At 36.7% G+C, this 15,555-nt stretch overlaps 1 protein-coding gene across 1 annotated transcript in view; it reads left to right on the top strand.

Moving 5' to 3' along the window:
- The first annotated feature begins 397 nt into the window (after positions 1 to 397).
- Positions 398 to 15,555, top strand: part of CNGA2 (cyclic nucleotide gated channel subunit alpha 2) — a 42,655-nt gene continuing 27,497 nt past the window's right edge. The window contains exons 1-3 of the mRNA XM_053713598.1: positions 398 to 516; positions 14,673 to 14,783; positions 15,235 to 15,422. Of these exons, the coding sequence (XP_053569573.1) occupies positions 398 to 516; positions 14,673 to 14,783; positions 15,235 to 15,422 (418 nt within the window). The remainder of the gene's footprint in view (positions 517 to 14,672; positions 14,784 to 15,234; positions 15,423 to 15,555) is intronic.

Genomic DNA, 15,555 nt, shown 5'->3' with positions numbered 1-15,555 from the left:
TCACAACAAGAGAGTGCTAGTTCACGTGGGCCATATAGATAACAATGTGTTCACGCCCAAGGAGTTATTCAAGGTTTAGCACAATACAGTACTAAATGCATGACAATAGATAATAAATAAATAGTCATGTGATTAGGGGGCTGTCAGAAGATGCTTAAATACAAGGTAATCACAGAGGTAAAAAGTATATTAATATAACTGTGTTGGTTATGCAAAACTGAGGAATGGGTAATAAAGGGATTATCTATCTTTTAAAACAATAAAAATTATATTGTAGACTGTCCTTTTAAATATATCACTGTCATCACCCTGTACCCCATTAAGCATGTAACTTTCATTAGGTCAGTTTGCTACCCTACCACCAGAAGCCATTCACAGTTGAGTGCTCTCATGGAGGATGACCGGTCAGATAAATGTCCAGAAGATTTCCCCATCCTCCCAAAGATCACAGCTTCGTCTTGCTGCCAAAACACCAAGCGAAACAGAGTTGGAGTCTGCAGAGAACTGTGGAAGCAGGTGAATATGCTAATTAACAGTAATACTTTGTGGGTGTGCTACTGTGCTTGTGTATTTCAGTGTTCAATTTTTCTGCTTGTGACACTGTATATTATTTAGTGTGTGTTCAAGTGTTTGTGTGAGCATGTTAAATAGCATTTGTTTGTGCATCATGCTTGCTTGTCATTGAGTACATGACAGTGTCGTTCTGTAAGCGTGGGCATTAGGATGCACCTGTAAAATGTTGCAGAACTGGAGTCTTAAATGGAACTTCTGTGAAAAAATGGAATGTTTTTTGCTAGAGGTCACCTTCATCCGCTAGTAGAATCCTCTGGCCAATGGTAACCTAACTGATGACAGACACCCATTCAGTGTATGGAAGGTGGATAGCTCATGATTGTAAGGAATCAACATGTTCAGAAACAGACTATGCTCATAATCAGGAAGTTCTTAGCTACACTGGTAAAGGTCCAAGAAACAGCAAAACAAATTATGTTTGTTAACTATGAAAAAGGGTTAAAATCAAATAATTAGGAAATAGTGGAATAATTTAGAAGGTACTACTGGACTCTATACTCTGAGATGAGTAGTGGTCAGGAGAAGGAAAGTCCTTTTCTGGCTTCTTTAAATATGCCTACATTTACACAGATTAAACAAGAGGTGTTACACACAGTTATTTCAGTAGAGGAAGTAATTAAAACTATGTCTCGCTTGACATTAGGTAAAGTACCAGGTCCGGATAGCCTCCCTATGAAATGGTATACAATACTGCAAGATCAAATGGCTAAAATTCTGACAGAATTATATAATTTTGTCCACATGCATAATTGTACTATCAAAGGCTGACAAAGAAACCTCTTAAAGGGACAGTCTACACCAGAATTTGTATTGTTTTAAAAGATAGATAATGCCTTTATTACCCATTCCCCAGTTTTACATAACCAACACAGTTATATTAATATACTTTTAACCTCTGTGATTATCTTGTATCTAAGCCTCTGCAAACTGCCCCCTTATTTCAGTTCTTTTGACAGACTTGCAGTTTAGCCAATCAGTGCCTGCTCCTAGATAACTTCACGTGCACGAGCACAGTGTTATCTATATGAAACACATGAACTAACACCCTCTAGTGGTGAAAAACTGTTAAAATGCATTCTGAAAAGAGGTGGCCTTCAAGGTCTAAGAAATTAGCATATGAACCTCCTAGGTTAAGCTTTAAACGAAGAATGCCAAGAGAACAAAGCAAAATTGGTGATAAAAGTAAATTGGAAAATTGTTTAAAATTACATGCTCTATCTGAATCATGAAAATTTATTTTGGCCTAGACTGTCCCTTTAAGGTCGCATCTTATAGACCTATCTCTTCTTAATCAAGATTATAAGATCCTGACAAAAATTCTAGCTAATAGGTTGAAAAAATATCTCCCAAATTTGGTACATAAAGATCAAGCAGGCTTTATACAAGCAAGATCCTCGGCTAGAAATATGCGCAAAGTTTTATACAATGTTAACCATTTTTGGAATCTTAAGAAAATACCAGACCAGTTTATGCCAAACACCTTACTTCTAGTGCTGGATGCCGAGAAGGCATTTGACAGGGTGGAATGGCCCTATTTATTAGCTAGCTTGAGGAAATATAACATACAGGAATCATTTCTTAATGTTATTATTAATAGCTATTCTGAGCCGTCTGCTTTTTGTCAATTAATGAGATCACATCCTCATGGTTTAGACTGGAAAGAAGCACAAGGCAGGGTTGTCCCCTGTCACCCCATTTATTTAATCTGACATTGGAACCCCTTGCTATTAAGTTGCGAGACATACTCTTTGGTATTGGTCTGAAAGGGGTAAGTTATAACTTATCCCTTTATGCATATGATATGCTGTTATTTATACAGAATCCAGAAATACATCTGAAGACTATTATGGGTATTATTAAATGTTTGGCCTTTAATCTGGTTCTAAGATTAACAATAATAAATCAGAAATACTTTAGCGTAGTAGAAATAAGGTAAAGGGAGTAATTGATTTTGCATTTGAAGAAGTTAAGAATTATTTAACATACTTAGGAATTAATATCTCCAATAATCCAAATATATGGTATAAAATACATTTTTAGCAGATTTTTTAAATCCATAAAGCAAGACTTTAAATGATGGGAAAGCCTCCCTATTTCACTGTCAGGAAAAGCTCACCTTATCAAGAGGATGATCCTTCCTTAATTGCTTTACCTATAAATATGCTGCTCATTTTGATTCCAAAAAATGATATTGTAAAACTGAATAAAATGTTTAATTATTTCTTGTGAGGCGAAAGAAAAATCATATTAGTTTAAAGAAGCTCCAGATGCCCCCTGTGAAGGTTATTCCAGACATCCACTACTATACCTACTACCTACCTGGCAAAAGTCACTTTAGACTGGTTGCTAGACATAGAACATTCTTTTGAGCGCTCTATGGATAATTCCATATTAGAGGGTTTATCCAAATGATATCTACTCATCTACTCCATCTAGGGTGAAAATATATTCTGTCCCTAGTCAGCAGTAATTTCATTTATGAAGGTATTTTGAAGGTTTGGCGCAAGATACACAAAATGTTGGGTATCTCCCACCAATGTTCAATTTACTTGCCTATCACAGGAAATCCAAAATTCCCTCCAAGAATGAATACACAGTACTTTAAAGAATGGGAATAAGTTAACCTAAAAATAACAGATCCACTGAATAAAGCCTTAAGACCTTTTCAGAGTTACAACTAAAATTTAAGTTACTAGACTCACACTATTATGCCTATTTACAGTTATCTCACTATAAGAAATTTTGAAAAAGACTTCTTCTGTATGGGGACCACATCATCTGGTTAAACCTTTTACGCTTTTTAGAAATGGGAAATATATTTTTTCCATGATTTATAAAGCTCTGTTTGATTCAATTACTAGTAAGTATGTGACAAACATAATAGAGGGGTGGAAGAAACAAGCTGGAATCTCTCTTATACTAGAGGAGTTGGATAGAAGTCTCAAATTTACTCAACAGGTCACATATGATTCATACTTTAGGGAATCTCAGGTTAAATTGGCACATCGATTTTATGTTACTCCAGGGAGTGTGAAAAAATGGATTAAATGTGAAAATGAATGTATTAGATGTAAATGGATAAATCCATCTTTAAAACATTGTCTTTGGGATTGCTTTTGGCTATCTAAAATCTTAAATATAAGAATTCAATTGAAGTTTACAAATATTATATACTTAGCTGACAAATTAGTAAATAAAGAGAACGCTCTATTTTTTGTATTAGTAATTTTGATGACTAGGAAATATATTCTCAGAGTGTGGCTCCCCCCCCCCGTACCCCTAGGGTTAAATAGATACTTTCGGCTTTAAGAGGTCAATTCATTTTTTAGATATTTGATGTATTCAATAATAGACAAACAAGAATAGAAACATTTGCAGAAAAATGGTGCATCTTTATTAAATCCTTAGAAATTACCACTCAGAAACAAATAATTTCACTGCTATTATGTGTCAAAGTAGGCCACATTAATTGGGGCCATGAATTGAATTTAAATTGTTTTTTTTTTAGTCTAGTGGATAGAGTTTTGTGGTATGTACATGTATTTTGTAAGAAGGTTTTAAACCTTAATTAATGTGTTTTGCATAAGAAGACATCCGGGTTTAGAATGTATCTGTATTTTGTTGAACATTTTATTATTGTCTATGGAATTTAAAATACTGTGCATGAATGCTTTGAGGAAACAAAAGGAGCACTCCAGATCAGAAGATAGGACATAACAATATTTGTAAAAAGAAACTAACCAGACAGGACTTGTGAAATTTTATGGAAAGGAATGGGTCAGCTGTTTGAGACAGGACTAAATAATAGGGGTAGGAATAAACAGTTTAGAAAGGGAATTTCACTTGGAAAGTGCTTTGAAATATATAGATAGGTGTGATATTTGTTTCTTGTTTCGTGGAGCTCCTCCTCTAGATCAATGTTTTTCGACCAGTGTGCCGTGGCACACTAGTGTGCCGTGAGAGATCCTCAGGTGTGCCACGGCAGACTGACAACAGTCCCTCTTTCAAATTTTGAAATATTGGTAGGTATGTGACAGGCTCATCAGGCGTCATTTACAACCATGACATTGACATTCATTCACAGACAATCATTATGATTGTTTGTGAATGAATGTCAATATGTTATGTATAGTTTGTAGGAGGCATGGCATGACAGCACAGTAGTGTGTGTGTGTGTATATATATATATATATATATATATATATATATATATATACACACTGTATATATATCCTGTATTAGACTACAATGTGTGATTTTGTAAAATTTTGGGATGGTGTTGTGCCACAGGATTTTTTAATGTAAAAAAGTGTGCCACGGCAAAAAAAAGGTTGCAAATCACTGCTCTAGATATTACAGTGAATTTGTTTATATTTGAATAGTTTGAACTGACTGTAATGCCTGGGCATGTGAATAACTGTGTTTGAGACTGCAATGATTAGGAATTGAAGACAGGAAAAACTAGTAAAATATTAGTGAATTTGTGTATTTGTTTGCAACAACCTCTCCATCCTCTCCAGATGATGAAGCTTTAGTGGATCAGCTACACTTAATATAATATAATATATTAGTGTCAGTTCGTCAATCTCAGGTGATTTCAAGTGGCAGCTAACAAAGGCTGATTTGTTGATTGATATTGTTGTGTGCTTCAGAACAATATACAGAGAACTTGTCCAAAATACCAGATACTCCTGAATGAAATCCATACCCAGATGCATGTCACATGGGGTGAAAGGTGTAACTTTTATGTTACAAAGACATACTACAAGATTCCTCTTTGTTTAGGACTAGGGATGGGTCAGTGTTTAAAGGATAACATTCAAATAATATATTAAGGGCCAGATTACAAGTGGAGCGTTAAATATTGCATCCATGAAAACGATATTTGCGCTCCACTGTGTAATACCAGCGTATGATAATGTGCACTGGTATTACAAGTTCACAGCAATGTGAACGAAAGGTCACATTCGCATTGCTGGGAAGCATTGCGCTCACGAGAGCACACTTCCTTAGGATCCTATGTGAGCTTTGTTCTGATGCCGTAGCGCAGCGATGGGAACAATTTTAAATATATAAGTATATGCTTCTATACATAATATTTATGTGATATAATGCATATATTAACACATAAATATATATGTATATAAGCATATACTGTATATATATATATATATACTGTATATATATATATATATATATATATATATATATATATACGTATTTACTGGGAACACACAGTTCCCATAGACCGCAATGTAAAGGCACTTTTCAGTGCAGTTTTTTTTTCTCTAACACCCCACTCCCGCCAACTTTGGCCCCAATATTCGGCCTAGTGCAATTATTTTATTAAAAAATAAAGATGCTGCTATCTTTCGGCTAGATTACGAGTCTTGCGTTATGAGTAAAAAAGCAGCGTTAAGCCTCATAACGCTGATTTTTTACTACCACTGGTATTACGAGTCTTGCAGATTTAGGAGCACTGCACACTTTTTTGGTCTTACCGCAAATCAACTTACGCAAATTGCGTATAGTCTTTTTTCTATGGGACTTCCATAGCGCCGGTATTACGAGCTTGTCCTGGGAGGCCAAAAAGTGAGCGGTACACCCTATCCCGTCAAGATTAATACCACATTCTAAGTTTTGCACTACAAAGCCGTAGCATAAAACTCATAACTAAAGTGCTAAAAAGTACACTAACACCAATAAACTACCTATTAACCCCTAAACCGAGGCCCTCCCGCATCGCAAACACTAAAATACAATTATTAACCCCTAATCTGCCGCTCCAGACATCATAGCCACCATAATAAACATATTAACCCCTAAACCACCGCACTCCCGCCTCGCAAACACTAGTTAAATATTATTAACCACTAATCTGCCACCCCTAACATCGCCGCCACCTACCTTAATTTATTAACCCCTAATCTGCCACTCCCGACATCGCCGCCACTATAATAAACATCTTAACCCCTAAACCGCCGCACTCTCGCCTTGCAAACATTAGTTAAATATTATTAACCCGTAATCTGCTGTCCCTAAGATCGCAGCCACCTATCTACATTTATTAACCCCTAATCTGCCGCCCCCAACGTCGCCGCCACTATACTATATTTATTAACCCCTAAACCTAAGTCTAACCCTAACACCACCTAACTTAAATATAATTTAAATAAATCTAAATAAAATTACTATCATTACCTAAATAATTCCTATTTAAAACTAAATACCTGTAAAATAAACCATAAACTAGCTACAATATAACTAATAGTTACATTGTAGCTAGCTTAGGGTTTATTTTTATTTTACAGGCAAGTTTGTATTTATTTTAACTAGGTAGAATAGTTACTAAATAGTTATTAACTATTTAATAACTATCTAGCTAAAATAAATACAAATTTACCTGTAAAATAAAACCTAACCTAAGTTACACTAACACCTAACACTACACTACAATTAAATAAATTACCTAAATTAAATACAATTAAATAAATTAAATACAATTAAATAAATTAAATACAATTACCTAAATTACAAAAACAAACTAACACTAACTTACAGAAAATAAAAAACAAATTACAAGATATTTAAACTAATTACACCTAATATTGATTGGAACAGCCAATAGAATGCAAGCTCAATCCTATTGGCTGATTGGATCGCCCAATAGGATTGAAGTTCAACCGTATTGGCTGATTCAACCTTAATTCCGATTGGCTGATAGAATTCTATCAGCCAATCGGAATCTAAGGCACGCCATCTTGGATGACGTCATTTAAAGGAACCTTCATTCGTTGTTAGTCGTCGGAAAAAGAGGATACTCCGCGTCGGATGTCTTGAAGATGGACCCGCTCTGCGCCAGATGGATGAAGACAGAAGATGCAGTCTGGGTGAAGACTTCTGCCCGTCTGGAGGACCACTGCTCTCAGCTTGGATGAAGACTTCTCCCGACTTCGTTGAGGACTTCTTGCCGCTTCGTTGAGGACTTCTCCCAGCTTCGTTGAGGATGGATGTCGGATCTTCAAAACTGTAAGTGGATCTTCAGGGGTTAGTGTTAGGTTTTTTAAGGGCTTATTGGCTGGGTTTTATGTTTAGGTTAGGGCTTTGGGCCGCAATAGAGCTAAATGACCTTTCAAGGGCAATGCCCATCCAAATGCCCTTTTCAGGGCAATAGGGAGCTTAGTTTTTTTTTAGCTAGGGTTTTATTTGGGGGGTTGGTTGTGTGGGTGGTGGGTTTTACTGTTGGCTGGGTTTTATGTTTAGGTTAGGGCTTTGGGCCGCAATAGAGCTAAATGACCTTTCAAGGGCAATGCCCATCCAAATGCCCTTTTCAGGGCAATAGGGAGCTTAGGTTTTTTTTAGCTAGGGTTTTATTTGGGGGGTTGGTTGTGTGGGTGGTGGGTTTTACTGTTGGGGGGGTTGTTTGTATTTTTTTTTCCAGGTAAAAGAGTTGATTTCTTTGGGGCAATGCCCCACAAAAGGCCCTTTTAAGGGCTATTGGTAATTTAGCTTAGGCTAGGGTTTTTTTTTGTTTTTTTTTTGTATTTTGATAGGGCTATTAGATTAGGTGTAATTAGTTTAAATATCTTGTAATTTGTTTTTTATTTTCTGTAATTTAGTGTTTTTTCTTGTTATTTAGGTAATTGTATTTAATTTATTTAATTGTATTTAATTTAGGTAATTTATTTAATTGTAGTGTAGTGTTAAGTGTTAGTGTAACTTAGGTTAGGTTTTATTTTACAGGTAAATTTGTATTTATTTTAGCTAGGTAGTTAGTAAATAGTTAATAACTATTCTACCTAGTTAAAATAAATACAAACTTGCCTGTAAAATAAAAATAAACCCTAAGCTAGCTACAATGTAACTATTAGTTATATTGTAGCTATCTTAGGGTTCATTTTACAGGTAAGTATTTAGTTTTAAATAGGAATTATTTAGGTAATGATAGTAATTTCATTTAGATTTATTTAAATTATATTTAAGTTAGGGGGTGTTAGGGTTAGACTTAGGTTTAGGGGTTAATAAATTTAGAATAGTGGCGGCAATGTTGGGGACGGCAGATTAGGGGTTAATAAATGTAGGTAGATTGCGGCGACATTGGGGGAGGGAGATTAGGGGTTAATAAATATAATGTAGGTGTCGGCGATGTTGGGGCAGCAGATTAGGGGTTAATAGGTATAATGTAGGTGGCGACGATGTCCGGAGCGACAGATTAGGGGTTAATCAGTATAATGTAGGTGTAGGCGATGTTGGGGGCGGCAGATTAGGGGTTAATAAGTGTAAGATTAGGGGTGTTTAGACTCTGGGTTCATGTTAGGGTGTTTGGTGTAAACATAAAATGTGTTTCCCCATAGGAATCAATGGGGCTGCGTTACTGAGCTAAATGCTGCTTTTTTGCAGGTGTTAGACTTTTTCTCAGCCGGCTCTCCCCATTGATGTCTATGGGGAAATCGTGCACGAGCACGTACAACCAGCTCACCGCTGACTTAAGCAGCGCTGGTATTGGAGTGCGGTATGGAACACAATTTTGCTCTACGCTCACTTCTTGTCTTTTGACGCCTGGTTTATAAAAACCTGTAATACCAGCGCTGTAGGAAAGTGATCGGTGAGAATAAAGTGCAAGTTAGCAACGTACCCCTCTTACCGCAAAACTCATAATCTAGCCGTTTATTTTTTAATGAAATATACTAGACTGTATTTTGGGGCCATTTGGGGCACATTTATAAAATAAACCAGAGATCTGATCTCTTGTAATTGCTAATTAACTTTCGTGCACCTGCAAACTGGCAAATTTGCGTTTGTTTGCGGGCATGTTATAATTTAGCGCTCCACTTCTAATCTAGTTCTAAATGTTTCTTTGGACATTTATTTTGTAGCAGCCAATCGGAAATTAAGGGACGCCATCTTGGATGACGTCACTTAAAGGAACCTTCATTCGAGAAGAGCCGTCGGAAGAAGAGGATGCTCCAGGCCGGATGGATGAAGATAGAAGATGCCGTCTGGATGAAGACTTCTGCCGGCCTGGATGAAGACTTCGATCCGCTTGGATGAAGACTTCTGCCGGCTTCGCTGAGGACTTCTGCCGCTTCATTGAGGATGGATGTCGGGTCTTCAAAAACTGTAAGTGGATCTTCGGGGGTTAGTGTTAGGTTTTGGGGCTGATTTCTTTGGGGCAATGCCCTGCAAAAGGCCCTTTTAAGGGCTATTGGCAGTTTAGTTTAGGCTAGAGTTTTTTTATTTTGGGGGGCTTTTTTATTTTGATAGGGCTATAAGATAAGGTGTTATTAGTTTAAATATTTCTTTTTTATTTTGTGTAATTTAGTGGGTTTTTTTTTTGTAATTTAGTTAATTGTATTTTGTTAATTTAATTTATTTAATTTAATTGTAGTGTAAGGTTAGGTTTTAGTGTAACTCACTTACTTACCTGTAAAATAAACCCTAAGCTAGCTACAATATAACTAATAGTTACATTGTATCTATCTTAGGTTTTATTTTACAGGTACATTTGTATTTATTTTAGCTAGGTAGCTAGTAAATAGTTAACAACTATTTACTAACTAGTCTACCTAGTTAAAATAAATACAAACTTACCTGTGAAATAAAACCTAAGATAGATACAATGTAACTATTAGTTATATTGTAGCTAGCTTAGGGTTTATTTTACAGGTAAGTATTTAGTTTTAAATAGGAATTATTTTGTTATTAATAGTAATTTTTATTTAGATTTATTTTAATTACATTAAAGTCAGTGGGTGTTAGGGTTACATTAGGGTTAGGGTTAGATTTAGGGTTAGGGGTTAATAAGTGTAGGTAGGTGGCAGCAACATTGGGGGATGGCATATTAATGGTTAATAAATATAATGTAGGTGTCGGCGATGTCGGGGGTGGCAGATTAGTGGTTAATAATTGTATGTAGGTGGCAGCGATGTTAGGGGCGGCAGATTAGTGGTTAATAAATATAATGTAGGTGTGGCCGATGTCGGGGGCGGGAGATTAGGGGTTAATAAGTATAATGTAGGTGGCGGCGACATTGGGGGTGGCAGATTAGGGGTTAATAAGTGTACTGTAGGTGGCGACAATGTCGGGGTGGCTGATTAGGGGTTAATAAGTGTAATGTAGGTGGCGGCGATGTCGTGGGTGGTAGATTAGGGGTGTTTAGACTCGAGGTTTATGTTAGGGTGTTAGGTGTAAACATAACTTTTTCTTTCCCCATAGGAATCAATAGGGCTGCGTTACGGAGCTTTACGCTCCTTTATTGCAGCTGACTTTTTTTCAGCCGTCTCTCCCCATTGATGTCTATGGGGAAATTGTGCATGAGCATGTAAAACCAGCTCACCGCGGCACTGGTATTGGAGTGCGGTATTGAGCTCAATTTTGCTCAATGCTCACTTCTTGCCTGCTAACGCTGGGTTTTTGTAAACCTGTAATAGCAGCGCTATAGGGAGGTGAGCAGTGCAAATAACTTGCAAGTTAGCACCGCACCGCTCATAACACAAAACTCGTAATCTAGCCGAAAGTTACTTCTGTCCAGTATCTGCCATCTTTATCTGTTATAGTCCAATAATGCAATCCAGCAATTTGCTTTGAACTCTTCCTTCTGTCCTTCACCACGTTCTGCCTCTTCTCTGCCATTCTATAGCTTTTAGAGGGTTGTTTTTTTAGTTATCCAAAAGTCATTGATTGGGGCTTTTTTAAATATAGTATTTTGTATAGCTATTGATATTTTTAAAAGTATTGTTTTTATTTTGGATAATTTAGGAGGTCTTAGTATAGAGTTTCATTTGGTGGGAGTCAGGTGAGAGCTTAGTTTTGGTGAGGGGCTGTGTAGGGGAGTCCGATGTGTGGGGTCATAATAGTGGTTAGTTTAGATGGTGGTTACAGTGGGGGCAATTTAGATTATACGGTCATTTTAGGTGGGGGAGCGATTAGAGGTTTAATAGTGGAGGAGAGTTTTAGTATAGTAGGGTGACCATATTGCCGCTTTAAAAAAGGACACATAAAAAAATACATATGTCAGGTCTGTTTTCAGGGCTGTTTAAAGAAATGTTTTGTATAAGAACCCTGACATATGTATTTTTCATATGTGTCCCTTTTTAAAGCAGCAATATGGTCACCCTAAGTATAGGGATTTTTGTGTTGGTAGTTGTGGCGACTTAGGAATTAACAGAGGTTAATATATTTTCTTTACCATGATGCCACTCAATATCTGTCTCACTGTTATCTCTCTGTGGTATCCTGTCTGCATCACGGTGCTGTCACTCTGGTCCTCCTCCTACCTGTGTCACTGTGTCCCTGGTGTCCTCACTCCGTCATTGCACTTTCCCTGGTGTCCCTCTCTGTTTGTTACTGTGTTGTCATTATCTCTGGTATCTCCTTAGGTGTGAGCCCATTTCCGTCAAAATGCTGTCATTTTTTTGCTGCTACAACATTTTATCACTTTGCTGTCAACTATCTGCGTATGCTGTGCACTGTCACCTTCTGGTGCATCTTTATGCTGATATTTCTTATATCATCTCTCTGGTCATTGTTTTTTACTCTTTCTAATCCATTTGAATTTGCCATGCAAACACTTCAGATTCAGCATGTGTTTAATTTGTATCTTCCTTTTTCAATAGAGCAGAGTGCAATAGATGTGCAGTCATTTGTATTAGTTAGGAAAGTCAAAATGAAACTTGCATGATTCAGATATAGATCATGTCATTTTAAGATACCTTTAAATTTACTTCTGTAATCATATTGGCTTTGTTCTCTTATGTGGGGATATCCTAAGCAGCAGCAATGCACTACTGAGAACAAGCTGGTGAATGGTGGCTGCACACATTTGTCTTGTGTCATTGGCTCACCGGACGTGTTCAGTTAGGTCCCAGTAGTGCATCCCTGTTATGGAACTGACTTTAACTATGTGTTTAATCTTTTTGTATGGGTTGAACACATAATTATATGCAAGCAATAGTGCAATAACAAAATGCTCTAACATATGAGGGCAACATTGAGGCAAAATTTGCACAACCAATGCAAAAAAGCAAATAAAGGCAGCTAATGGTTCAGTATTGATAACTGCTTAGCATTTTTTTCCCAATAGGTATATTTTTTCTTTGCAATTAGACATTTCAAATAATATTGTAATTTTATAGTTAAAGGGACAGTCTAGTCAAAATTAAACTTTTATGATTCAGATAGGGCGAGCAATTTTAAACTTCCCAATTTACTTTACTAGATTTGTATAGGTTGAACTCGATCGGCTTCAGTCTTTTTTCAACCTCATCTACTATGTTACTATGTTATTTTACTTTTATCATCAAATTTGCTTTGTTCTTTTGGTATTCTTAGTTGAAAGCTTACCCTAAGTAGGCTCATATGCTAATATATAAGCCCTTGAAGGCCGCCTCTTATCTGAATGCATTTAATATTTTTCCACAGCTAGACAGTGCTAGTTCATGTGTGTCATATAGATAACATTGTGCTCACCCCTGTGGAGTTATCTAGGAGTAAGCACTGATAGGCTAAAATGCATGTCTGTCAAAAGAACTGAAATAAGGGGGCAGTCTGCAGAGGCTTAGATACAAGGTAATTACAGAGGTAAAAAGTATATTAATATAACTGTGTTGGTTATGCAAAACTGGGGAATGGGTAATAAAGGATTATCTATTCTGGAGTAGGCTGTCCCTTTAACACAGAGGTTGCTGGATTGCTCTATTGTGAATGCAAGATCCTGGGGCCATGTTCAGTATTTGTCACCTACACTAATGAGAGGCATGTGGGCTTCTTAAAATATTCATTGCCCCTATAAAGTATCTGGTATGAGAAAATCAATGTAAAGCAATTCTCACTAATTGAAATATTCCTATATGTTACTGTCTTACTGTGTGATGATTCCTCTCTGTATCACTTGCTTTGGTATCGCCTACAGTCGCTGTGCTGTATAGTGGGTCACATGGTTGTATAGCCTCTGGTGTCCTCTTTCCACCACACTCTCTGGGGTTTCCTTTCACAATGTCAGCAAACTCCCACATTTACAGAATCAGGACTAGATCTCAATCCTAGAACTACTGAAACTTATGTTGCACATAATTGTGAAATCAAAATCCTGAAGTGAAAAATTGAACCAAACAACCATATCAAAAGTTTACAAGAAATTGTGGTTCCCATTACTGTCTATGGGAAGAGCAGAGGGTATTTTGCAGCAGTTTTAAAATCTTGTTGCAGCTTCTATCAACATATCGATATGCCTGTGCAAACCCTTTATCTTTACATCTGCCTTGATATGTTGTCATAACACTCATAAGCCAGTAGCAAACTTAATAAGGATGACCTGGTGCTTTGTGTTTACAGTGGTACCTACATTACATTGGTACCTGTGCTAGACCTACATTAGGGAGAACCTGTGATCCTCACAAACCCTCAACAAATTAAAATCTAACCTTTATCTCCCCATTATTATTAATCCTATAGCCACTGGACTCCCCAATACTTGTAGTGCCAAGAGACCCATAACCACTATTGACCCAATACTCAATGAACCATGCACCACAGCAATAAATCTAACTACCCTCTTTCTGTCACTGCACTCTTAAAGGGGCATGAAACCCAAAATATTTATTTCATGATTCAGATAGAGAATACAATTTTAAACAACATTCCAATTTACTTCTATTATAATATTTGCTTAATTCTTTAGATATCCCTTGTTGAAGAAATAGCAATGAACATGGGTGAGCCAATAACAAGAAGCATCTATGTGCAGCCACCAATCAGCAGCTACTGAGCATATCTAGATATGCTTTTCAACCTAGTACATCATGAGAATGAAGCAAATTAGATAACAGAAGTAAATTAGAAAACTGTTTAAAATAGCATGCTCTTTCTAAATCATGAAAAAAAAAATTTGGTTAGAATGTCCCTTTAAGTGTCTCTGGGCCACTGTGCTGACCATGCTTAGTGCCCTCTATCTTTATCACTAAACTGCCACTATTGTGTGGTTATTTGTATGTATTTGATGTCACTTATGTGTTGTTTTGTTACTCTTCTGCTTCTCTATAACAGTTATCACTTATTTCTGTGTTTTCATTTTCTCTGTTTCACTTTGTGAATTTACACAGAGCCCCATCAGCTTGTGATGACACTTCTTCAGAGTTACAAAGAGTTATTTCTCAGGAAAATGGAGAGGTTGTGTCCCGGGCATCCTTCAGAGGAAGAGGTGCACTGTCCAGGTATGGAAGATGGAGAGAGGGGTTAGCTTAATAAAGATTATTCATCACATTTACCTGCTTCAAAGTTGTGAACAGTGCACAATATTTAAAAAATACATAGTAATTATATATATATATATATATATATATATATATATATATATATATATATATATATATATATATATATATATATATATATATATACTTAAGACCGCTGCTTCTTAACTTATGTTTCCGGTGAGCCTGATGCCAGCATAATAAATCAGCCCCATGATATGTTTTTAAATTGCTCTCTATGCAAGGATGGACTGACATTATTCCTCATGTATTACTGTTCACAGTTACTCTACAAGAGGAGGAACATACCATGTGTCATAGCTCCCTTCTGTCTGCTTCACTGTATCATCAAGGGGTGTGGCAAACTCCCGGTACAAATATCCAACAAATGTTATGTTTTACTTTCTCTCAGGATTGTGCGATTGGTGGTGGTTCTCAGAGAATGGGCACATAGGAGTCTTCATGATCAAGAACAGAGACCGGATTCCTTCCTAGACAGATTTCGAGGACCTGAGCTTCAAAATGCAGACAACCAGGCTGGCAAAGAACAGAAGGAGACAGGGACCAAAGTGCATGAAAAGAACAAACAGTTACGTGATGGTGATTTTAGAATCAGTCAGATCTCTGAATCTTTACAATCCCATCTGCAAAAGGGAGTTGTATTTGTTTCTCATACAATATTTGGCCTTGTGGGCACAGCTTGAAATAATAGGATAGTTACATCTGGATTGTG

The sequence above is a fragment of the Bombina bombina genome, chromosome 1 (genome assembly GCF_027579735.1).
Source record: "Bombina bombina isolate aBomBom1 chromosome 1, aBomBom1.pri, whole genome shotgun sequence".
Classification (NCBI taxonomy): Eukaryota; Metazoa; Chordata; class Amphibia; order Anura; family Bombinatoridae; genus Bombina; species Bombina bombina.
The sequence above is the reverse complement of the archived record's forward strand: the minus strand, read 5'-3'. Positions and strand labels throughout refer to the sequence as shown.